The following is a 16,749-nucleotide window of genomic DNA, read 5'->3' as shown; positions in this document are numbered from 1 at the left end:
TCACCTTTTAGTGTGACATTAATGAAATAGAGGATTTGTCAGAGATGTGTCATATAATCCGGTCACGGGCACGTGCAGCTATTGCTAAAGTAAGTGTCTTTTTTTGTGTGTACAAATGTAGGCTTATGTATCATGTTCACAGTATATTTGTAAAGATTATGTTGATTTTCAGGTCATAGAATACCAGGCATCATTTTCCAGCTACCGCTACCTCTGGACTGATGACAGGTCAGATGTGCGCACCTGTAAAGTTTAAGTTTTTTTTTGTTTACATTTATCAAATTTAACACAGAAATACACACAACAGATAATTCCATTTTAAGTTTTTTTGTCCTTTTTTTATTTTGTTTTTATATATTCACAGGTCTGAATTTATGAGACAGTTCCTGCTTTATGGCCACGTGTTAAGTACGGAGGAAGCCGAGCTCTATGCCGACTATGAGCTGAAAAAGAACCCTCCCACCTTGGACAACTTTAAAGAACAAGTGTGTTGCACATTTTTGATTAATTTATCCATAAACTTTTATGTTTCACTAACCAGCATTTAGAAAGCTGGTTGGTGCAACCTTTCTCACCGAATCATTCTTCATTTTCAGATCAATCTGTTTGAGTCTCTGCATGTACGAGTGAGCAAAATGGAGGACAGGAGGGTGTTTTGTGGCTGGCTGCAGCTCGACGTCCGACCCTTTAAGCACACTCTGATGAATGTCATCAAGAAGTGGAGCTGGATGTTCAAAGAGCACCTTCTCAACCACGTAAACCAGAGGTGAGATGAACACATGTACCATAATTTATCAATCTAAATGGACAATAATTAACAAAATAAAGAAAAGACAGGTGTAAAAGCCAGTTTAATTTTGTCTGTGCCTTTAAGTGGACAAATGGGAGTTGGAACTGTTTCTTTTTATCAATATCACAATTCAAGCATCAATTTAATGTGCCACTGCCTTTAATTCTGAAACTTCACATCCTCCTCCTTCCTCTAATCCCACAGCGTGAGGGAGTTATCTCATTTTGTCCAGGACACAGCCCGCGGTCTCTCCGCTAAGGTGTCAGATGGCAACTATGCAGGCCTCGTGGACATAATGGGACACCTCATGGCCATACGAGACCGACAGATCAGCAGCGAACAGCACTTCAAACCGCTCAAATCTACAGCTGAACTCCTCAAGACCTACGGACAGCAGCTTCCGGAGAGCGTCTACACACAGCTAGAGGTGCGTACCAATCCACAAACACACATAGCAGATACCTACAGTTTTAAGCACATTACATACTTTCCTCCTTTGCCACAAAACACAGGAGCTGCCTGAAAAGTGGAACAGTCTCCGAAAAATTGCTTTTACGGTCAAACATGAAGTGGCACCACTGCAGTCAAATGAAGTTGCAGTTATACGTAGGAAGTGTGTCCGCTTTGAGGTGAGGCTGCATGTGACTCGGGTAGGATGTCAGATTGGCAGCCCTTTACAAAGAGCTCAATGTCTGACATATAAACCTTCTTACTTTCTGTCCTGCATTATATATGATGCCACACCTCCCAGTGTCTGTCGCTGATTGATGGAGAGGTGGAGGCAGATATGCATGAATCTTACATTTTTCATATTTTCACATCTTAGGTCAAGCAGCACGAGTTCAGAGAGCAGTTTCGTACTGAATCAATCTTTAAGATCAGTGTGGAGGAGCCATATAAACTAATTGATAAGGTGAGACATTCTTTTGCCACTTATTAAATAAAGAAAACCTGGCAGTCATTCTTCAAAGTAGTAGTTAGCCTATGATTAAATCAAATATATTAAACAGTACAATTTTAATGAACAGCCCATTGACATGTGTGTCTGTAGTCTAATCGAGCAGTAGCAGTGATGGAGATGGAAATGAAGATGCTGCAGGACACAGCTGATCTGTTTGAGGTCGGCTTCCCCGACTACAAGCAGCTACGGCAGTGTCGCTCCGACATCATACTCGTCAAAGCAGTCTGGGACATGGTCATCTTTGTGAAGGTCCATATGTGTTTGAGCTCCATAATCAGAAGGGAGTTGTGAGAAAAAAATATACAGAAAATATCCACACTGCAGTTTTCTCATGTTTTGAACTGAATCCTTTCCATATCTTTAGATGTGTTTTAGAGTTTACTGAGCGCTCTAATTTCCTTGTAGACTAAGTGAGAAGAGATGTCCCTCTTTGGAAATCAGTAGAGAATGAATCAAATAATCTTTTCAATCTCTTATGAATCCTAGACCAGCATAACGGATTGGACAAAGACTCCCTGGAAAGAGATCAACGTTGAGCAGATGGACATGGAGCTCCGGCGGTTTGCTAAAGTATGACAAGCTTCTGTGGAGAAATACTTTGATTTATACACAATTTTTTAGTTCATGCAAGGTTTAAAAAGGTTTTTCTATAGTTGTGAGTGTTTGTCTTGTGTGTTGAAGGAAATGAAGATGCTGGAAAAGGAGGTGCGAGTGTGGGACGTCTATATGGGTCTGGAATCAACTGTAAAAAACCTGCTGACTTCTCTGAGAGCCGTGAACGAGCTGCAGAACTCTGCTGTCAGGAAGAGACACTGGCAACAGCTGATGAACACCACCGGGGTATAACATAAGTCTTTTCTGCTGCTGCTGCTGCTTCACCATGTCTCCTACTAATTTGATAATGTGTCATCGGTGATAATGTTCTGCAGGTCTTCATGTACTCTACCTTTATTCTCCTACTCTGCAGACTCATCTCCAGGTTCACTGAACCCATTTATCTTTGTCTGAAATCCAATCACATTCACAGCTTCAATGTATTGTTTGTGTTCCTCAGGTCAGGTTTGTGATGGGCCAGGGCACCACCCTGGGGGACCTGTTGGAATTGCAGCTTCATCGTGTGGAGGATGAGGTTAAAAACATAGTGGACAAGGCTGTGAAAGAAATGGGCATTGAGAAGGTAGGAATCCAGACCAACCAATAATAACACAGTGCTGTTTTTATTAATGCATTAGATATTTGGATTGAGGTATTTAAGAATTGATGAAGCAAAACGATTCCTTGTTAAGTCTGTCATAGTTTTTTTTTAACAGTTTAAACTTAACAATAGAAATCTACTGAGATGGATTTCCTGTTTGAAAAATGAATTTCTTATCTTACCAAAAAGTCAGCCCAGACCCAAATCCTTTGACTGTAACATGTATCTTCAACCTTTTACTTAATAATAAGAGAACAAATCACCACTGACTTCCTGTATAACTCGGAGTCATGCCATCTGCAGAAGTTCTCTGACAACTCTGCAGTGGTTGGGTGTATAAGGGATGGATGGGAGGAGGAGTACAGGGCAGTAGTGGAGGACTTTGTGGAGTGGGCTGCTCCTGAACGTGGTCTAGACCAGAGAGATGGTGGTCGACTTCAGGAGGAAGACGACAGCTCCACAACCGCTGAGTGTTCTGGGAGAGGATGTGGACATGGTGGATGAGTACAAGTACCTGGGTGTCTCCATCGACAACAGACTGAACTGGAAGACCAACATCAACGCTGTCTACAAGAAGGGGATGAGTCAACTCTTTTTCTTGAGGAAACTTCGATCCTTCAATGTGTGCAGTAAGATGTTGGAGATGTTCTACCATCTGTTGTGGCCAGTGAACTGTACTTCTCCGTAGTCTGCTGGGGGAGCAGCTTTGGAGCCAGAGACACCAACAGACTTAACAAACTGGTTAAGAAGGTCGGCTCCATCATCGGCTACAAACTGGACAGCTTGGAAAAGGTGGTGGAGAGGAGGACGCTGAGCAAACTCGTATCCATATTGGATAATCCTGACCACCCTCTCCACCACCTGCTGCAGGGAAAGCGTAGCACTTTCTCCACCAGACTCATCCAGCTCTGTTGTCACAAGGACCAATACACGAGATCATTCCTGCCCACAGCGATTAAGACTATACAATAACTCACCTCTGGCAAAATCTATCACACATCAATATCACCGCTACACTGTTGTTTGTTTGTTTGTTTGTTTAATTCATTGCACTGCTGTTTGGTTTACTTTAGTTTAATTTAATATTATACTATTTTTATTTGTATATAATGTGTTTTTATTTTTTTAAATGTATATATTTCATATTTTATACTACCTTTATTTTTTTGTATTTGTCATTTTTTTATTGCTTTGCCCTGTACTGTATATGCTGCTCTGGCGGAAAAAAAATTTCATTTTATTAATAAAGTATCTATCTATCTATCAAAGAATCAGAAAGCACATCCACAATGGACAAGACAGGTGAACTCACAAGTAATGATATAGAAATGAGACATAACATACTCAATAACACCCTTTAAAGTTTATCCTACTTTCTTTTTTTTTTTTTTTTTTCTTTTCCTTGTCTTCCGGTGTCAGCTGTCACAAGTCATGTATTCTGCATTTGCTTGATAGGTTTTGGCAGCGATAACCCAGACATGGAGTGTTATGTCACTGTCGTATGAGACTCATACCAGCACAGGAACCCCGCTGCTCAAAGCAGACGAGAATCTGATCGAGACACTGGAGGACAACCAGGTGACCTTGAGTACCGCATGTGATATGTACTTGATTTTATTATATCAAAAGACAAATGTATTATAATGTTTCATAGTTAAGTTTTAGCATGAAGGGCTTGGGCTCATTAGGGTCACACTGACTTGTTGACATCAAAGACGTAGCTGACTTCAGCCAAAGAGGTAGAAATACACAGTGAATGGGGAATGCAGAAATTCTCATGTGATTTGTGTAACAGTGCATGAAAGTGTCTTCGTACAGACCACCGTGTAAAAATTCTGTTTAATTTTTCTCAGGTGCAGCTGCAGAATATCCTGATGAGTAAATACATTGAGTATTTCCAGGCAGAGGTAAGTGGATGGCAGAGGAAACTGATGGTGGCTGACCTGGTCATCTCCTCTTGGATGTCTGTCCAGAAGACGTGGGCCCACCTCAACAGCATCTTCACCAACAGTCTCGACATCCGTTGCCAGCTGGCCAGTGATGCCGAGCGCTTCCAGGGAATACACTCTGACTTTCAGGTAACGCATACCAAGTAGAGTTCTGGCCTACATCCTTCAATCACACTGTATCATCATATTGCATATCCTTTCTCTTTTTCTGCTCCTTTCATCCAGAGTTTGATGACTGACGTGGTGCGGAGCAGTAACGTGGTAGACGTCACCAATCAGCATGGCTTCCTGGAGAGCCTGGAAACTTTACAACAGAGGCTCTCTGTTTGCGAAAAGGCCCTAGCTGAATACCTGGAGACCAAGAGACTCACGTTCCCCAGATTTTATTTTGTTTCTGCCTCAGATCTGCTAGAGATTGTCTCCAAGGGAACACAGCCCAAGCAGGTGACAGATTACCATTTGATTATGTTTTCCACGAAAGAACGTATACAGATATTGTCAGCACATTGTGGTTATCAGTTCAATATCTTTTTCAGACTTTGACTCAGTGTTATGGAGTAGACAACGTTAATAAAAAAAAAGAAGAATGAAAAACAAAGTGGAAATTTGCCAATGATTCTCGTTTCCTTTTTTTATTTTCATAAAATTCCAGCCAATAGATCAGTCTGTAAACATCATACATTTTAAAAGAGACTTGAACCATAGTCAGTGTGTGTGTTTGTGTTTTTCCAGGTGACCAGACACTTGCTGAAGCTGTTTGACAACATAGCAGATCTTCGCTTCAAGGATTCAGACAGAGTTGGAGGAGGGGAGGATGATGGGGAGGCAGTTGCTATAGGGATGTACAGCCGGGAGGGAGAATACGTGTCATTCTCTGAGCCGTGTGACTGTGAAGGACAGGTATTGAAAGACTACAATTGATTCCTGTGTGTGCAGCTACAGCAGTAGAGTTATACTCGGTTATCACCGTATTCACTAAGTACATGTATGGCAGATGGATAACTTTATACAGTGCAGTATGTATATTACTATATGTCTGTGAAGGTAAGATATGTGTTATTTAAAGGCATACAAAAGGCTGCTTCAGTACTGAGGAACTAAAGAAGAAGAAAAAGAAACTCAAGCATGTCCGGTTGCCTTTGATTAACACATATTTGTTATGATTTCCTTCCTTTTTTCAAATGATACAGCATATAGCATGCGATTCTATTTCGATTTGTTTGTTAACATTTTTACTAGTTTTTTTTTTTTTTTTTTTTTTCATCAGGCAGAGTGTTGGTTAAGTGCCTTAGAGAGCACCATGCGCTGTACAGTGCGAAAGGAGATACAGGAAGCTGTAGCTGCCTATGAGGACAAACCCCGAGACCAGTGGCTCTTTGACTACCCTGCACAGGTCTGATAATGTCATCTCTGTAGAATTCCCATCTTAACTTTATAAACACACACCTTATCCGTTGTGTTTTCTCTCCATTCACAGGTGGGGTTGACTGGTAGTCAGGTGTGGTGGGCCACAGATGTGGGCATTGCTTTTGAGAGGGTGGAGGAAGGATTTGAGACAGCTCTGAAAGACTACAACAGGAAACAGGTAGTGCTGTGAAGTAAGATATTGTGAGGCTGGAGGGTGAACACAGGGGTTGATTTGCGTGATGATGTTTGCTGAATCCTTGTTTTCTAGATCACACAGCTCAACTCACTGATACACATGCTGCTCGGAGATCTAACTCCTGGAGACCGACAGAAAATTATGACGATCTGCACCATCGATGTCCATGCTCGAGATGTGGTTGCCAATCTCATTACTCAAAAGGTACTAATATTAGTATAATAATATTTTTTTATTTTTTATTAAACTTTATCTAAGCTCTTAGACTTTACGGTTGTTTTTACTGTATTTTTCTTTAGGTGACAACAGGACAGGCATTTGCATGGCTGTCCCAGTTACGCCATCGCTGGGATGAACAAACGAGACACTGTTACGTGAACATCTGTGACGCCCAGTTCCAGTTTAGCTATGAATACCTGGGGAACACTAACAGACTGGTCATCACCCCACTCACTGACAGGTATGCATATAGGCATGACGATTCACCTGTACATGCACATACATATTATTATTTACAAATACACAGATGTTATTACTTTGGTTACTGATTGTGTTTTTCTGTTTATGATTTTTTTTTTTATGTAAACCGACCGCTGTCAGGTGTTACATAACCCTGACTCAGTCCCTCCATCTGACGATGAGTGGTGCCCCATCAGGCCCAGCTGGCACTGGTAAAACAGAAACTACTAAGGACCTGGGACGCTCCCTGGGCATCATGGTTTATGTGTTCAACTGCTCTGAACAGATGGACTACAAGGTAGCATGGACCGCACAGATGTTCTTCTCACTTAATGCAACATAGAATCCATTTATATTGTCATTTATGTTTATTCCACCCTTCAGCTTCTCTCTCTGTCTCCATCATGTCATCAGTCCATAGGTAACATCTATAAGGGTCTGGCTCAGACAGGAGTGTGGGGTTGCTTTGATGAATTCAACAGGATCTCAGTGGATGTTCTGTCTGTGGTGGCCGTGCAGGTCAAGACTATACAGGATGCTGTGCGCAACAAAAAACAGAGGTATATGTGGAAATAATGAGTATTCCTTCATTTGTCTGGAAATCTGTTCAACATTTTTTTCCCTTTTAGCAATGTGTAATTGCCACTTTTTTATATGTAGGTTTCATTTCCTGGGAGAGGAGATTGAGCTGAAACCATCAGTTGGAATCTTCATCACTCTGAACCCAGGTTACGCCGGCAGGGCTGAACTCCCGGAGAACCTCAAGGCTCTATTCAGGTCGATATAACGAGAGGAAGAAGAGACTTTTAAGTACAAAAGCTAATAAGTGTCAAAGAGGACTAATTGTTGTGGATGCTGTTCAGGCCCTGTGCAATGGTGATCCCAGACTTTGAGCTCATCTGTGAGATTATGTTGGTGGCTGAAGGATTCATAGACGCACGTCTACTAGCACATAAATTCATCAGCCTCTACACTCTTTGTAAAGAGCTGCTGTCCAAACAGGTATATCCAAAAACAAATCTGACAAATCATTGAATAATAATACTATCACTATTTATTGTGTTTTTGTGTTGTGTTTTTAGGATGAGTGAAAAGCTAGGCTTAATTTCAAATGAAAGAAATGAGAAGATTTGGAATGTTATTGGGTATTTTAATGTAGGGTGTAAATGGCATTTATTATCATGCTAGTTTAATGACACACAAGTTTATTTCCTTTGTCTGTCAGGATCATTATGATTGGGGTTTACGTGCTATCAAATCAGTCCTGGTTGTGGCTGGATCTCTCAAGAGGGAGGACCGTAGCAGACCTGAGGAGCAGGTGTGCATCATTCATGGAAGCTGTTGTTCACATTGAAGTGTTTCAGCTCTTATGGATGTAAAAGAATTGTTTGCAATCCTATGGCTTGTCATTTCCACAAATTTGAGTTTATGAGTTTATGAATGCATTTGCATTATGGCATCAAAACTGTGATGCCATAATTTTCTCCTCAGGTGCTGATGCGGGCATTGAGGGACTTCAACCTGCCTAAGATAGTGACCAGTGATGTGCCCATATTCCTTGGGCTGATCAGCGACCTGTTTCCTCAGCTGGACGTGCCCAGGAAGAGAGACCCAAAGCTAGAAAACGCTGTTCGACAATCAGTCAGCGAGCTGCGTCTGCAACCCGAGGAAAACTTCATTCTCAAGGTGCCTCTTTACTTTAGCATGAGTTAAATGTTGAAATGTGTCTTTTTCAGTGGCATATTAACAGTATTTCTTTTATATATATTTTTGATGGATTTGCCAGGTACAGTACATGTCATGCTTCACTAGTTTTAGCATAGGAGAATACGCAGAACATAATTTTTGTAGGAAGATAAATGCAAACCTAAACACAGGTCTGTTTTTTGTGAGAAAGAAATGCTCATTTGTAATCAGCAGTATTATATTATGTATTTTCAGGAATGGTTTGTGATATTGTGACATCCATGTTTGTGTGTCCACAGGTGACCCAGTTGGAGGAGCTGCTGGCTGTCAGACATTCAGTGTTTTTAGTAGGTGGACCGGGTACTGGAAAGAGCCAGGTAAACTCCTAAATCTGTGAAACTATATACAAAATATAATTTGAGCTTTTATTTTGAAAGACAATGCATGTGCCCTTCCCCCTATACCCAAACTACATATGGCCTAATACCGTTTCTGTGGATTATCTTGAGTGACAATGAGGGGTTTGTTTTTGTAAAAAGACCCGGTGCACAGTGTGTCCTACAAGTATGATTACTTATTTACCAGATCTTGAAGACCCTTCACAGGACCTACGCAAACATGAAGATGAAGCCAGTGTGGAATGATATTAACCCAAAAGCTGTTACGACAGATGAACTGTTTGGATACCTGCACCCTGCTACTAGAGAGTGGAAAGATGGTGAGAGGCCTGAGGATTATACGAGGGATTTCATGAGCAATAAATGATGATGAAGAGAACGAGTGTTTCCTCCACATTTTGGGTCGCTGTCAAGCCGGAGTTATTTTGGTGCTGCAGTGATTATTCCCAAGTCGCTTTTCAGAATTAATTGGAAAGTTAAAGTACATTTTCTGGCTCACAGTCAGCTTCTGTTTGAATATTTTTCACATGGAATAATTTTACAAGAATTTCATTACATGAGTTTGCTTTGGTACAACATTAATAGTATGTCATGTTAACCGGAAAATCACTGCGACGGAATGCATCCTAACCACTCAGCTATCAGGTCGCCTTGGTGGAGGAACAATCTAAAGAAAATCCTACTTTTATACCATTGTGTGTTTTACTTCTTTACTCCACTTTAGGTCTGTTCTCCTCTACCATGAGAGAGCTCACCTCAATGGGTCATGATGGACCCAAGTGGATTGTTCTGGATGGCGATATTGACCCCATGTGGATCGAGTCACTAAACACAGTTATGGATGACAATAAGGTGAAAGTGCTCTTATATTGTCCTTTTGTTTTCATGCTCCTCATGCTGGATTTTGGCTTTTATCTAATGTTATTTTTATGTTAACTGACCCAAAGAAAAAAACTTGCACACACATTTTTGTCAGTGCAGTCAGTATTTTGGGACCAATGCTTAAGCTCCACCCCTTCTATTTTCACCCTTTCGTCCAGGTTCTGACTCTTGCCAGTAACGAGAGGATCAGTTTGTCCTCCTCCATGCGTCTACTCTTTGAGATCTCTCATCTGAAGGCAGCCACTCCAGCCACAGTGTCCAGGGCAGGAATACTCTATGTCAACCCGCAGGACCTTGGCTGGAGCTCGTAAGACACACACAAGCATAAAAACAAATGCACACATAAAATCATGGACTTCACTTTTCTGTAGTTGTATTTTGTTAGCAGTGCTGCCTTCACTGTATTCTCAGTTATGTGACAAGTTGGATAGACACCCGACAGGCCCAATCAGAGCGAGCCAACCTCACCATTTTGTTTGATAAGTATGTTCCCTACTGCCTGGAACAAGTCCGCTGCAACCTGAAAACCATCACTCCTATTCCAGAAAACAGTATGGTACAGGTGTGTTCCTCTGTATATCACCTACAGGCCAAAGAGTTATAATATATTTAAATGCACATGAGAGAGCTCCTTTATTTTGTTCAGTCTAATGTAGCATCTGTGTATTTTGATCCATCAGACCCTGTGCTCCTTGTTGGACTGCCTGTTGACAGCAGAAAACACTCCAGCCGACTCCCCAAGAGAACTTTATGAGATTTACTTTGTCTTCGCCTGCGTCTGGGCTTTTGGAGGAGCTCTCTTTCAGGATCATGTGCGTGGTGACTCAATAATTGCATGAAGAACTAAAACTCCTTCCAGCTAATCAGATATTCAGATCATTTTCTCACATTATGATAGTCTGTTCACCTGTCACCCATTTCAGCTGAACGACTATCGTGCCGAATTCAGCCGCTGGTGGTCCAAAGAGATGAGAGCGGTGAAGTTTCCCTCACAGGGCACTGTCTTTGACTATTTCATCGACTCTGAGACTAAAAGATTCACTCCGTGGAGCGAGAAGATGATGCAATTTGAGCTGGAGCCTGATGTACCATTACAGGTCTGTGATTAATCAATGTGGGATTACAGCGATTGCAACACATTATATGAATACTCTCAGTCAGGTGTCACCCAGGTCATGTGATCCCTTGTTTCAGACGGTGCTGGTCCACACCCCAGAGACCATCGGTCTAACCCACTTCATGGACCTGCTGCTCCAGAGGGGCAAACCCATCATGTTAGTAGGCAACGCAGGAGTGGGCAAGACCATCCTGGTGTCCGATAAAGTGGCCAAGCTGAAGGAGGACTACATGGTAGCGAAAGTCCCCTTCAACTACTACACCACGTCGGCCATGCTGCAGCGTAAGAGCCACTGCAATGAGTGTGTGTGGTGACAGTCCTTACAAAACATTAAAACTCATGTACGTTTTACTCGATATGTGATGGAGCACAAGTATGAAGACTTTAGTTAAATGATTTTATTTGACAATGTCCAAACTGCTGTATTTACTAAATTATTCCTTCTTCTTTAAATGTCTTTCCACTGCTGAAATAATGTTTTTATATACTAAGAAACACAGTGTATCAGCACATTAGATCCTAACGCTTTCTGTGTCTATTATGTGTTAAATGTTAAATGCGAAACATTGTGATGTTTCGCATTTGCCGATTTATACATGTGGAAATACACAGCCGTCATTACAATACAATCTATTTATTCTGAACATTTATCCTTGAGTTTTTATCTCTCCTTCCCTGGTGCAAAACTTTGAAGCAATGGCAATATTTCTGTCTCAAGTGAGTTACTATCCACAGTTTATCATTTTCTCAAACTGTCTTCTGCATGATATGCACCTCAGGTGTCCTGGAGAAACCCCTCGAGAAGAAAGCTGGTCGTAAGTTTGCTCCTCCTTCCGCCAAGAGACTCATCTACTTCATAGACGACCTCAACATGCCTGAGGTGGATGTCTATGGGACCGTCCAGCCGCACACACTCATACGCCAGCACCTTGATTACAACCACTGGTAAGACGAGACACACACACATATTCTAAGCATATATACTGTTAAAATGCACAACTGTGCAGCCACTTGGTGTATACAGCTGTTACACAGAGTCTGATGGTCAGTTTTAATCTGAAAGAATTTAAACTTTTTAGGTATGACAGACAACGGCTGGTATTGAAGGAAATACATAACTGCCAGTATATCACCTGTATGAACCCAACGGCAGGAAGCTTCTCCATCAACCCCAGACTGCAGGTACAGCCAGGCATGCACACACATACAGTGCAGACTGTATTTCCAAAAAGAATCAACACTGCTGTTTTTACTAAACCTTCTTTCTATCGCCATTACCTCCATCATATTACTTGATTACGATTTTAAACATTGTGAAACAATACATTTTCCATGATAAAAGTAAAACAGAATTTACTAAATCAGTAGTAGAAAAAAGAAGCAGCTTATGCACAGAAAGGATAGATATGCACAGAAAGGATAGATAGGCAAAAACGTAGAAATAAATCGCCTTGAAAATAAACAACCAACATATTGTACATTTAGTATTATACGATTTCAGGGGGAGTTCATAAAACATGATAGTAAGTTAAAGTTTGGGCCAGCCATAAACTCCTAATGGTAATTATTCTTAATTTTCACTTTCTCCCTTCCAGAGGCATTTCTCAGTGTTTGCAGTACATTTCCCCAGTGCTGATGCATTAGCCACCATCTTCTCCAGCATCCTGTCGGCTCACTTTCTTCAGGGAGGATTCAGCTATGGAGTCTCTCGCTCAGTCGGGACCCTCGTACAGGTACACCTATCAGTGCAGCATTTGTCTCCATTAAAACCTAATGTGTATGCATGCAAACATCCATTTATCAGCCACTACATCCTTGACGCTTCCCATCTGTATGTCTGGGTCTGCTCATGCAGGCAGCTATCTGCCTGCACAAGAAAATCAGCCAGAACTTCCTCCCCACTGCTATTCGCTTCCACTATATCTTCAACCTGCGAGACCTCTCCAACATATTCCAGGTAACACGCTCTGTGTGCAGTCATCCTAAATACTACGTTAAGTGAAATGACTGCTGTGTTAAATGTTAATAGTGTTATAGAAGAATAATAGAAGATTAATAACTCCAGTTTAGCTCTGGGTGATACAGGTAACTGGTTTTGCAGCACATAAACTACGACTACAGTCAAGTGTAATCTCATCACGTATTGTTTTACTCCTGATATGTAGGGTATCCTGTTCACCCTGCCGGAGAGTATCCGCTACCCCATGGACCTAGTTCACCTGTGGCTCCATGAGAGCTCCAGGGTGTACGCCGACAAACTGATGGAGGAAAAGGATGTGGAACTCTTCAATAAGATCTTGCTGGACACTGGCAAGAGATATTTTGAGGTAAGGAACATACAGTAACATCTAATATATTATCTTTTTCGTTCCACCCAGCATCACCTGGTGGCAGAAGGTTGTAAAAACAAAAACACACATGATTTTTGTAGTTCACAATATAGATTTTCAGATATTCAGTTTACAATATATATTTCTAGCTTTTGAAAGACAGTTTAACTGTGGCAGTATTTCATTGCTTGTTGTTTCTGTTGCTGCCAAACTTCCATAGGGAATAGATGAGTCCATCTTTATCCACCAGCCTCTGGTGTACTGTCACTTTGCCCTGGGAGTGGGAGAGCCTCGCTATCACCAGGTTTGACACATTCATACACACACATGATAGTCAGAGGTTTTCCGGGCTGGACTCCATGTTGCTCATTTCAAACTCTCATTTATTCTTTATTAACAGTGGTAATAAAAATTGGTTGACTTTAATTGTTTTTGACTTTAATCAATTTAGTATGTCGATTATCAGTAGTGGACGTATTCAAAGACCTAATGACACAAATTCTGCTGTCATGTCTGATCTATCTGGAGGTAAATGAAGATGAATGCACAGTCATTAGCAAACTGATTGCCTTTCTTTTCTATGTGGGGTAACTTAATTTAATTACATATCTGGAAGCCACCACATAGTGACTCAAAAGAACCAGGTTCATTTGTTTGTTTGCACATCTTGTCAGGCTTCAGACTGGGAGAAGCTCCAGAAGACACTGGCAGATGCTCTGGAGCACTATAATGAGCTGCATGCTGTTATGAACCTGGTACTGTTTGAGGAAGCCATCCAGCATGTGTAAGAAACATACTAACATGCACAGACAAGGATTTATGAATATGTGTGCAATTGCAAAACACAGACAATAAATGCACCATGAATTGTGGTGTCTCCATTCAGATGTCGTATCAGTCGTATCCTGGAGGCCCCCTATGGCAACGCTCTGCTGGTTGGGGTCGGCGGCAGCGGGAAGCAGAGTTTGTGTCGGCTGGCTGCCTTCCTCAGCATGCTGGAAGTTTTCCAGATCACGCTGCGTAAAGGCTACGGCATCAATGACCTCAAAGTAAACAGGCATTTACACACGCACAACAGCTATAAAAAGCCATCCTTCTATTGTCATTACAAGGTTTGATACTGTGTAATACATTATATTTCTTATATATTTCTCTGCTTTGTCCCTTTGCTGCACCCCTCACGTGCAGAGTGATATAGCAGCATTGTATATAAAGGTGGGGGTAAAGAACATTGGGACAGTGTTCCTTCACACAGATGCCCAGATTCCAGATGAACGCTTCCTGGTGCTCATCAACGACATGCTGGCTTCAGGTTTGGCTACACCGACACTGCGTGAGTGTCTACTCCTTTAATAAGCCAAGGAATGAGCGTGCTTTCACATTTCTCCTCCTCACATATCACACAGACTTGTGACATGTCAGAGAGGCCGGCGAAACAACACAAGTAGTGTGTGTTATGTGAGACTGGCAGCTCTCTCACTCACTGTCAGAGAAACAACATTGCAGCCAAGTAAATGACCTGAAAGAGAGAAGTTGTGGCTTTATAAAAGTAGGACTTATCTTGTATTGCTTATGTTATTCAGGGGATATTCCAGACCTGTTCAGTGATGAAGAAGTGGATATGATTGTGACGTCAATCCGTATGGAGCTGAGGGGATTAGGACTCATAGATACCAGAGACAACTGCTGGAGCTTTTTTATTGAAAGAATACGAAGACAGCTCAAGGTCTGAAACATCATTTATCATATCATATTAGTGTCATATAATACCATGAGTTATTCAACACATTTTTCTACTTCATTGATTCTAAAATGTGACTTTGCTTTTTGCTTTTTTTTTCCCACATGCTCCCGCCCCCCTCCATGTCCTGCAGGTGGTCTTGTGTTTCTCTCCAGTCGGATTCACGTTGCGAACTCGTGCCCGGAAGTTTCCAGCTCTGGTTAACTGTACTGCCATAAACTGGTTCCACCCGTGGCCTCAGCTGGCTCTGCAGTCCGTCAGCACTACCTTCATAGAGAAGATACCTGCGCTGGAGGTATCAATTAGTTGAGCTAGTACTCACGATAACACAGATCTGCTACTTACCTGTAGGATAACTGAAATGCATATGTGCAAAGGGCCACATTGTCTCTGTGAGTTGGCATTTCCACTTTGAACATGATTTAAATGTCTCAAACGGTAGAGATTTTATTATGGAGATATAGTATCTCTGTAACATCTATAGTAATGACCTAAAACATGTTTGTATGGCTCAAGTGAATCTATATTATTTATATTATTGTATACATCTACTGAAAAAAAATTATAGTTACTCTGTGAGTACATTGTGATCATGTCCTGAATCCATGTGTGTTCATGCCGTGCAGCCAAATGTGAGGGCATCCATCAGTGAGTTCATTTCCTACGCCCACACAATCGTTAACGAGGTGAGCAACTGCAAAGGACTATGAATGAGAAAACCTTTCTCAAATCTTCCGTAATATGATTTGCTGTTTTTTTTTTCCTGTTTTGACTTCACCATACAGGTGAGTGTCAAGTACCAGCAGAATGAGAAGCACTTCAACTACATCACTCCAAAGAGTTTCCTGGAGTTTATGAAGCTGTATGACAACCTGCTGGCAAAGAAACGCACCGAGCTGACTCAGAAGATGGAAAGATTAGAGAATGGACTGCAGAAACTGCAGACTACTGCCTCACAGGTCAGCGAACATACACCATACTGCACTAATGCAAGCCACAGTTTGTGATCCATCTACTGTCTGTTAGTGTACTTTCTTTTCTTTTTTCAGGTGGAGGATCTTAAAGCTAAGTTAGCAGTGCAGGAGGTGGAGCTGTGGCAGAGGAACACGGATATCGAAGCTCTAATCGCTAAGATAGGACAACAAACTGACAAGCTCAACCTAGAGAGAGCTGTAGCTGATGCTGAGGAGCAAAGGGTAAGAGGGTGTGACTCCAGGGCCTCTTAAGAAGCAACAGAGTAGGCATGAAGCTGCGTATTATCAAAATTACAGCACATTTTGAGGTTCATTTAATGCCACTTCCATGATGATATGCTCCATGGAAAACAGGGGAGAGGTAATAACATGTCTCAGAAATAAGCTGAACTCGCAACAATCCATCCACAGATGACTTCACACGTTTTGTGTTGTTTTGTGATTATTCAGGTGGCAGCAATTCAAGCTAAAGTGACCAAACAGCAGCAGGAGACTGAAGAGGACTTGGTGAAGGCTGAACCTGCCCTTCAGGCAGCCAACACAGCCCTCAACACACTAAACAGAGTAAAACACACACAGGCTCCTCGACCGTTTCACCACATTTGATTTCTGATTTTAATTTTAATCAATTTCATATTATGTTCATTGTAAGTGAAAGAAAATC

At 41.6% G+C, this 16,749-nt stretch overlaps 1 protein-coding gene across 1 annotated transcript in view; it reads left to right on the top strand.

Annotated features, from left to right (window-relative positions):
* dnah9l (dynein, axonemal, heavy polypeptide 9 like) overlaps positions 1-16,749 on the top strand; it is a 33,916-nt gene that overhangs the window by 5,668 nt on the left and 11,499 nt on the right. The window contains exons 13-60 of the mRNA XM_069157077.1: positions 12-89; positions 173-228; positions 365-485; positions 597-766; positions 995-1,217; positions 1,303-1,419; positions 1,617-1,703; positions 1,842-2,000; positions 2,238-2,321; positions 2,433-2,591; positions 2,806-2,928; positions 4,402-4,524; positions 4,800-5,024; positions 5,121-5,339; positions 5,628-5,795; positions 6,163-6,288; positions 6,373-6,480; positions 6,571-6,702; positions 6,798-6,958; positions 7,099-7,255; positions 7,372-7,517; positions 7,618-7,734; positions 7,821-7,959; positions 8,183-8,275; positions 8,449-8,643; positions 8,943-9,020; positions 9,229-9,361; positions 9,766-9,893; positions 10,082-10,230; positions 10,335-10,485; positions 10,604-10,735; positions 10,847-11,020; positions 11,118-11,322; positions 11,820-11,985; positions 12,120-12,222; positions 12,636-12,773; positions 12,896-12,997; positions 13,206-13,367; positions 13,591-13,674; positions 14,045-14,154; positions 14,257-14,419; positions 14,559-14,682; positions 14,954-15,096; positions 15,245-15,406; positions 15,738-15,797; positions 15,897-16,070; positions 16,161-16,307; positions 16,536-16,649. Of these exons, the coding sequence (XP_069013178.1) occupies positions 12-89; positions 173-228; positions 365-485; positions 597-766; positions 995-1,217; positions 1,303-1,419; positions 1,617-1,703; positions 1,842-2,000; positions 2,238-2,321; positions 2,433-2,591; positions 2,806-2,928; positions 4,402-4,524; positions 4,800-5,024; positions 5,121-5,339; positions 5,628-5,795; positions 6,163-6,288; positions 6,373-6,480; positions 6,571-6,702; positions 6,798-6,958; positions 7,099-7,255; positions 7,372-7,517; positions 7,618-7,734; positions 7,821-7,959; positions 8,183-8,275; positions 8,449-8,643; positions 8,943-9,020; positions 9,229-9,361; positions 9,766-9,893; positions 10,082-10,230; positions 10,335-10,485; positions 10,604-10,735; positions 10,847-11,020; positions 11,118-11,322; positions 11,820-11,985; positions 12,120-12,222; positions 12,636-12,773; positions 12,896-12,997; positions 13,206-13,367; positions 13,591-13,674; positions 14,045-14,154; positions 14,257-14,419; positions 14,559-14,682; positions 14,954-15,096; positions 15,245-15,406; positions 15,738-15,797; positions 15,897-16,070; positions 16,161-16,307; positions 16,536-16,649 (6,588 nt within the window). The remainder of the gene's footprint in view (positions 1-11; positions 90-172; positions 229-364; positions 486-596; positions 767-994; positions 1,218-1,302; positions 1,420-1,616; positions 1,704-1,841; positions 2,001-2,237; positions 2,322-2,432; positions 2,592-2,805; positions 2,929-4,401; positions 4,525-4,799; positions 5,025-5,120; positions 5,340-5,627; positions 5,796-6,162; positions 6,289-6,372; positions 6,481-6,570; positions 6,703-6,797; positions 6,959-7,098; positions 7,256-7,371; positions 7,518-7,617; positions 7,735-7,820; positions 7,960-8,182; positions 8,276-8,448; positions 8,644-8,942; positions 9,021-9,228; positions 9,362-9,765; positions 9,894-10,081; positions 10,231-10,334; positions 10,486-10,603; positions 10,736-10,846; positions 11,021-11,117; positions 11,323-11,819; positions 11,986-12,119; positions 12,223-12,635; positions 12,774-12,895; positions 12,998-13,205; positions 13,368-13,590; positions 13,675-14,044; positions 14,155-14,256; positions 14,420-14,558; positions 14,683-14,953; positions 15,097-15,244; positions 15,407-15,737; positions 15,798-15,896; positions 16,071-16,160; positions 16,308-16,535; positions 16,650-16,749) is intronic.

This window comes from Embiotoca jacksoni, unplaced genomic scaffold (assembly GCF_022577435.1).
Source record: "Embiotoca jacksoni isolate LCO1_2020_lvr unplaced genomic scaffold, fEmbJac1.0.p SCAF_22, whole genome shotgun sequence".
Taxonomy (NCBI): Eukaryota; Metazoa; Chordata; class Actinopteri; family Embiotocidae; genus Embiotoca; species Embiotoca jacksoni.
The sequence above is the reverse complement of the archived record's forward strand: the minus strand, read 5'-3'. Positions and strand labels throughout refer to the sequence as shown.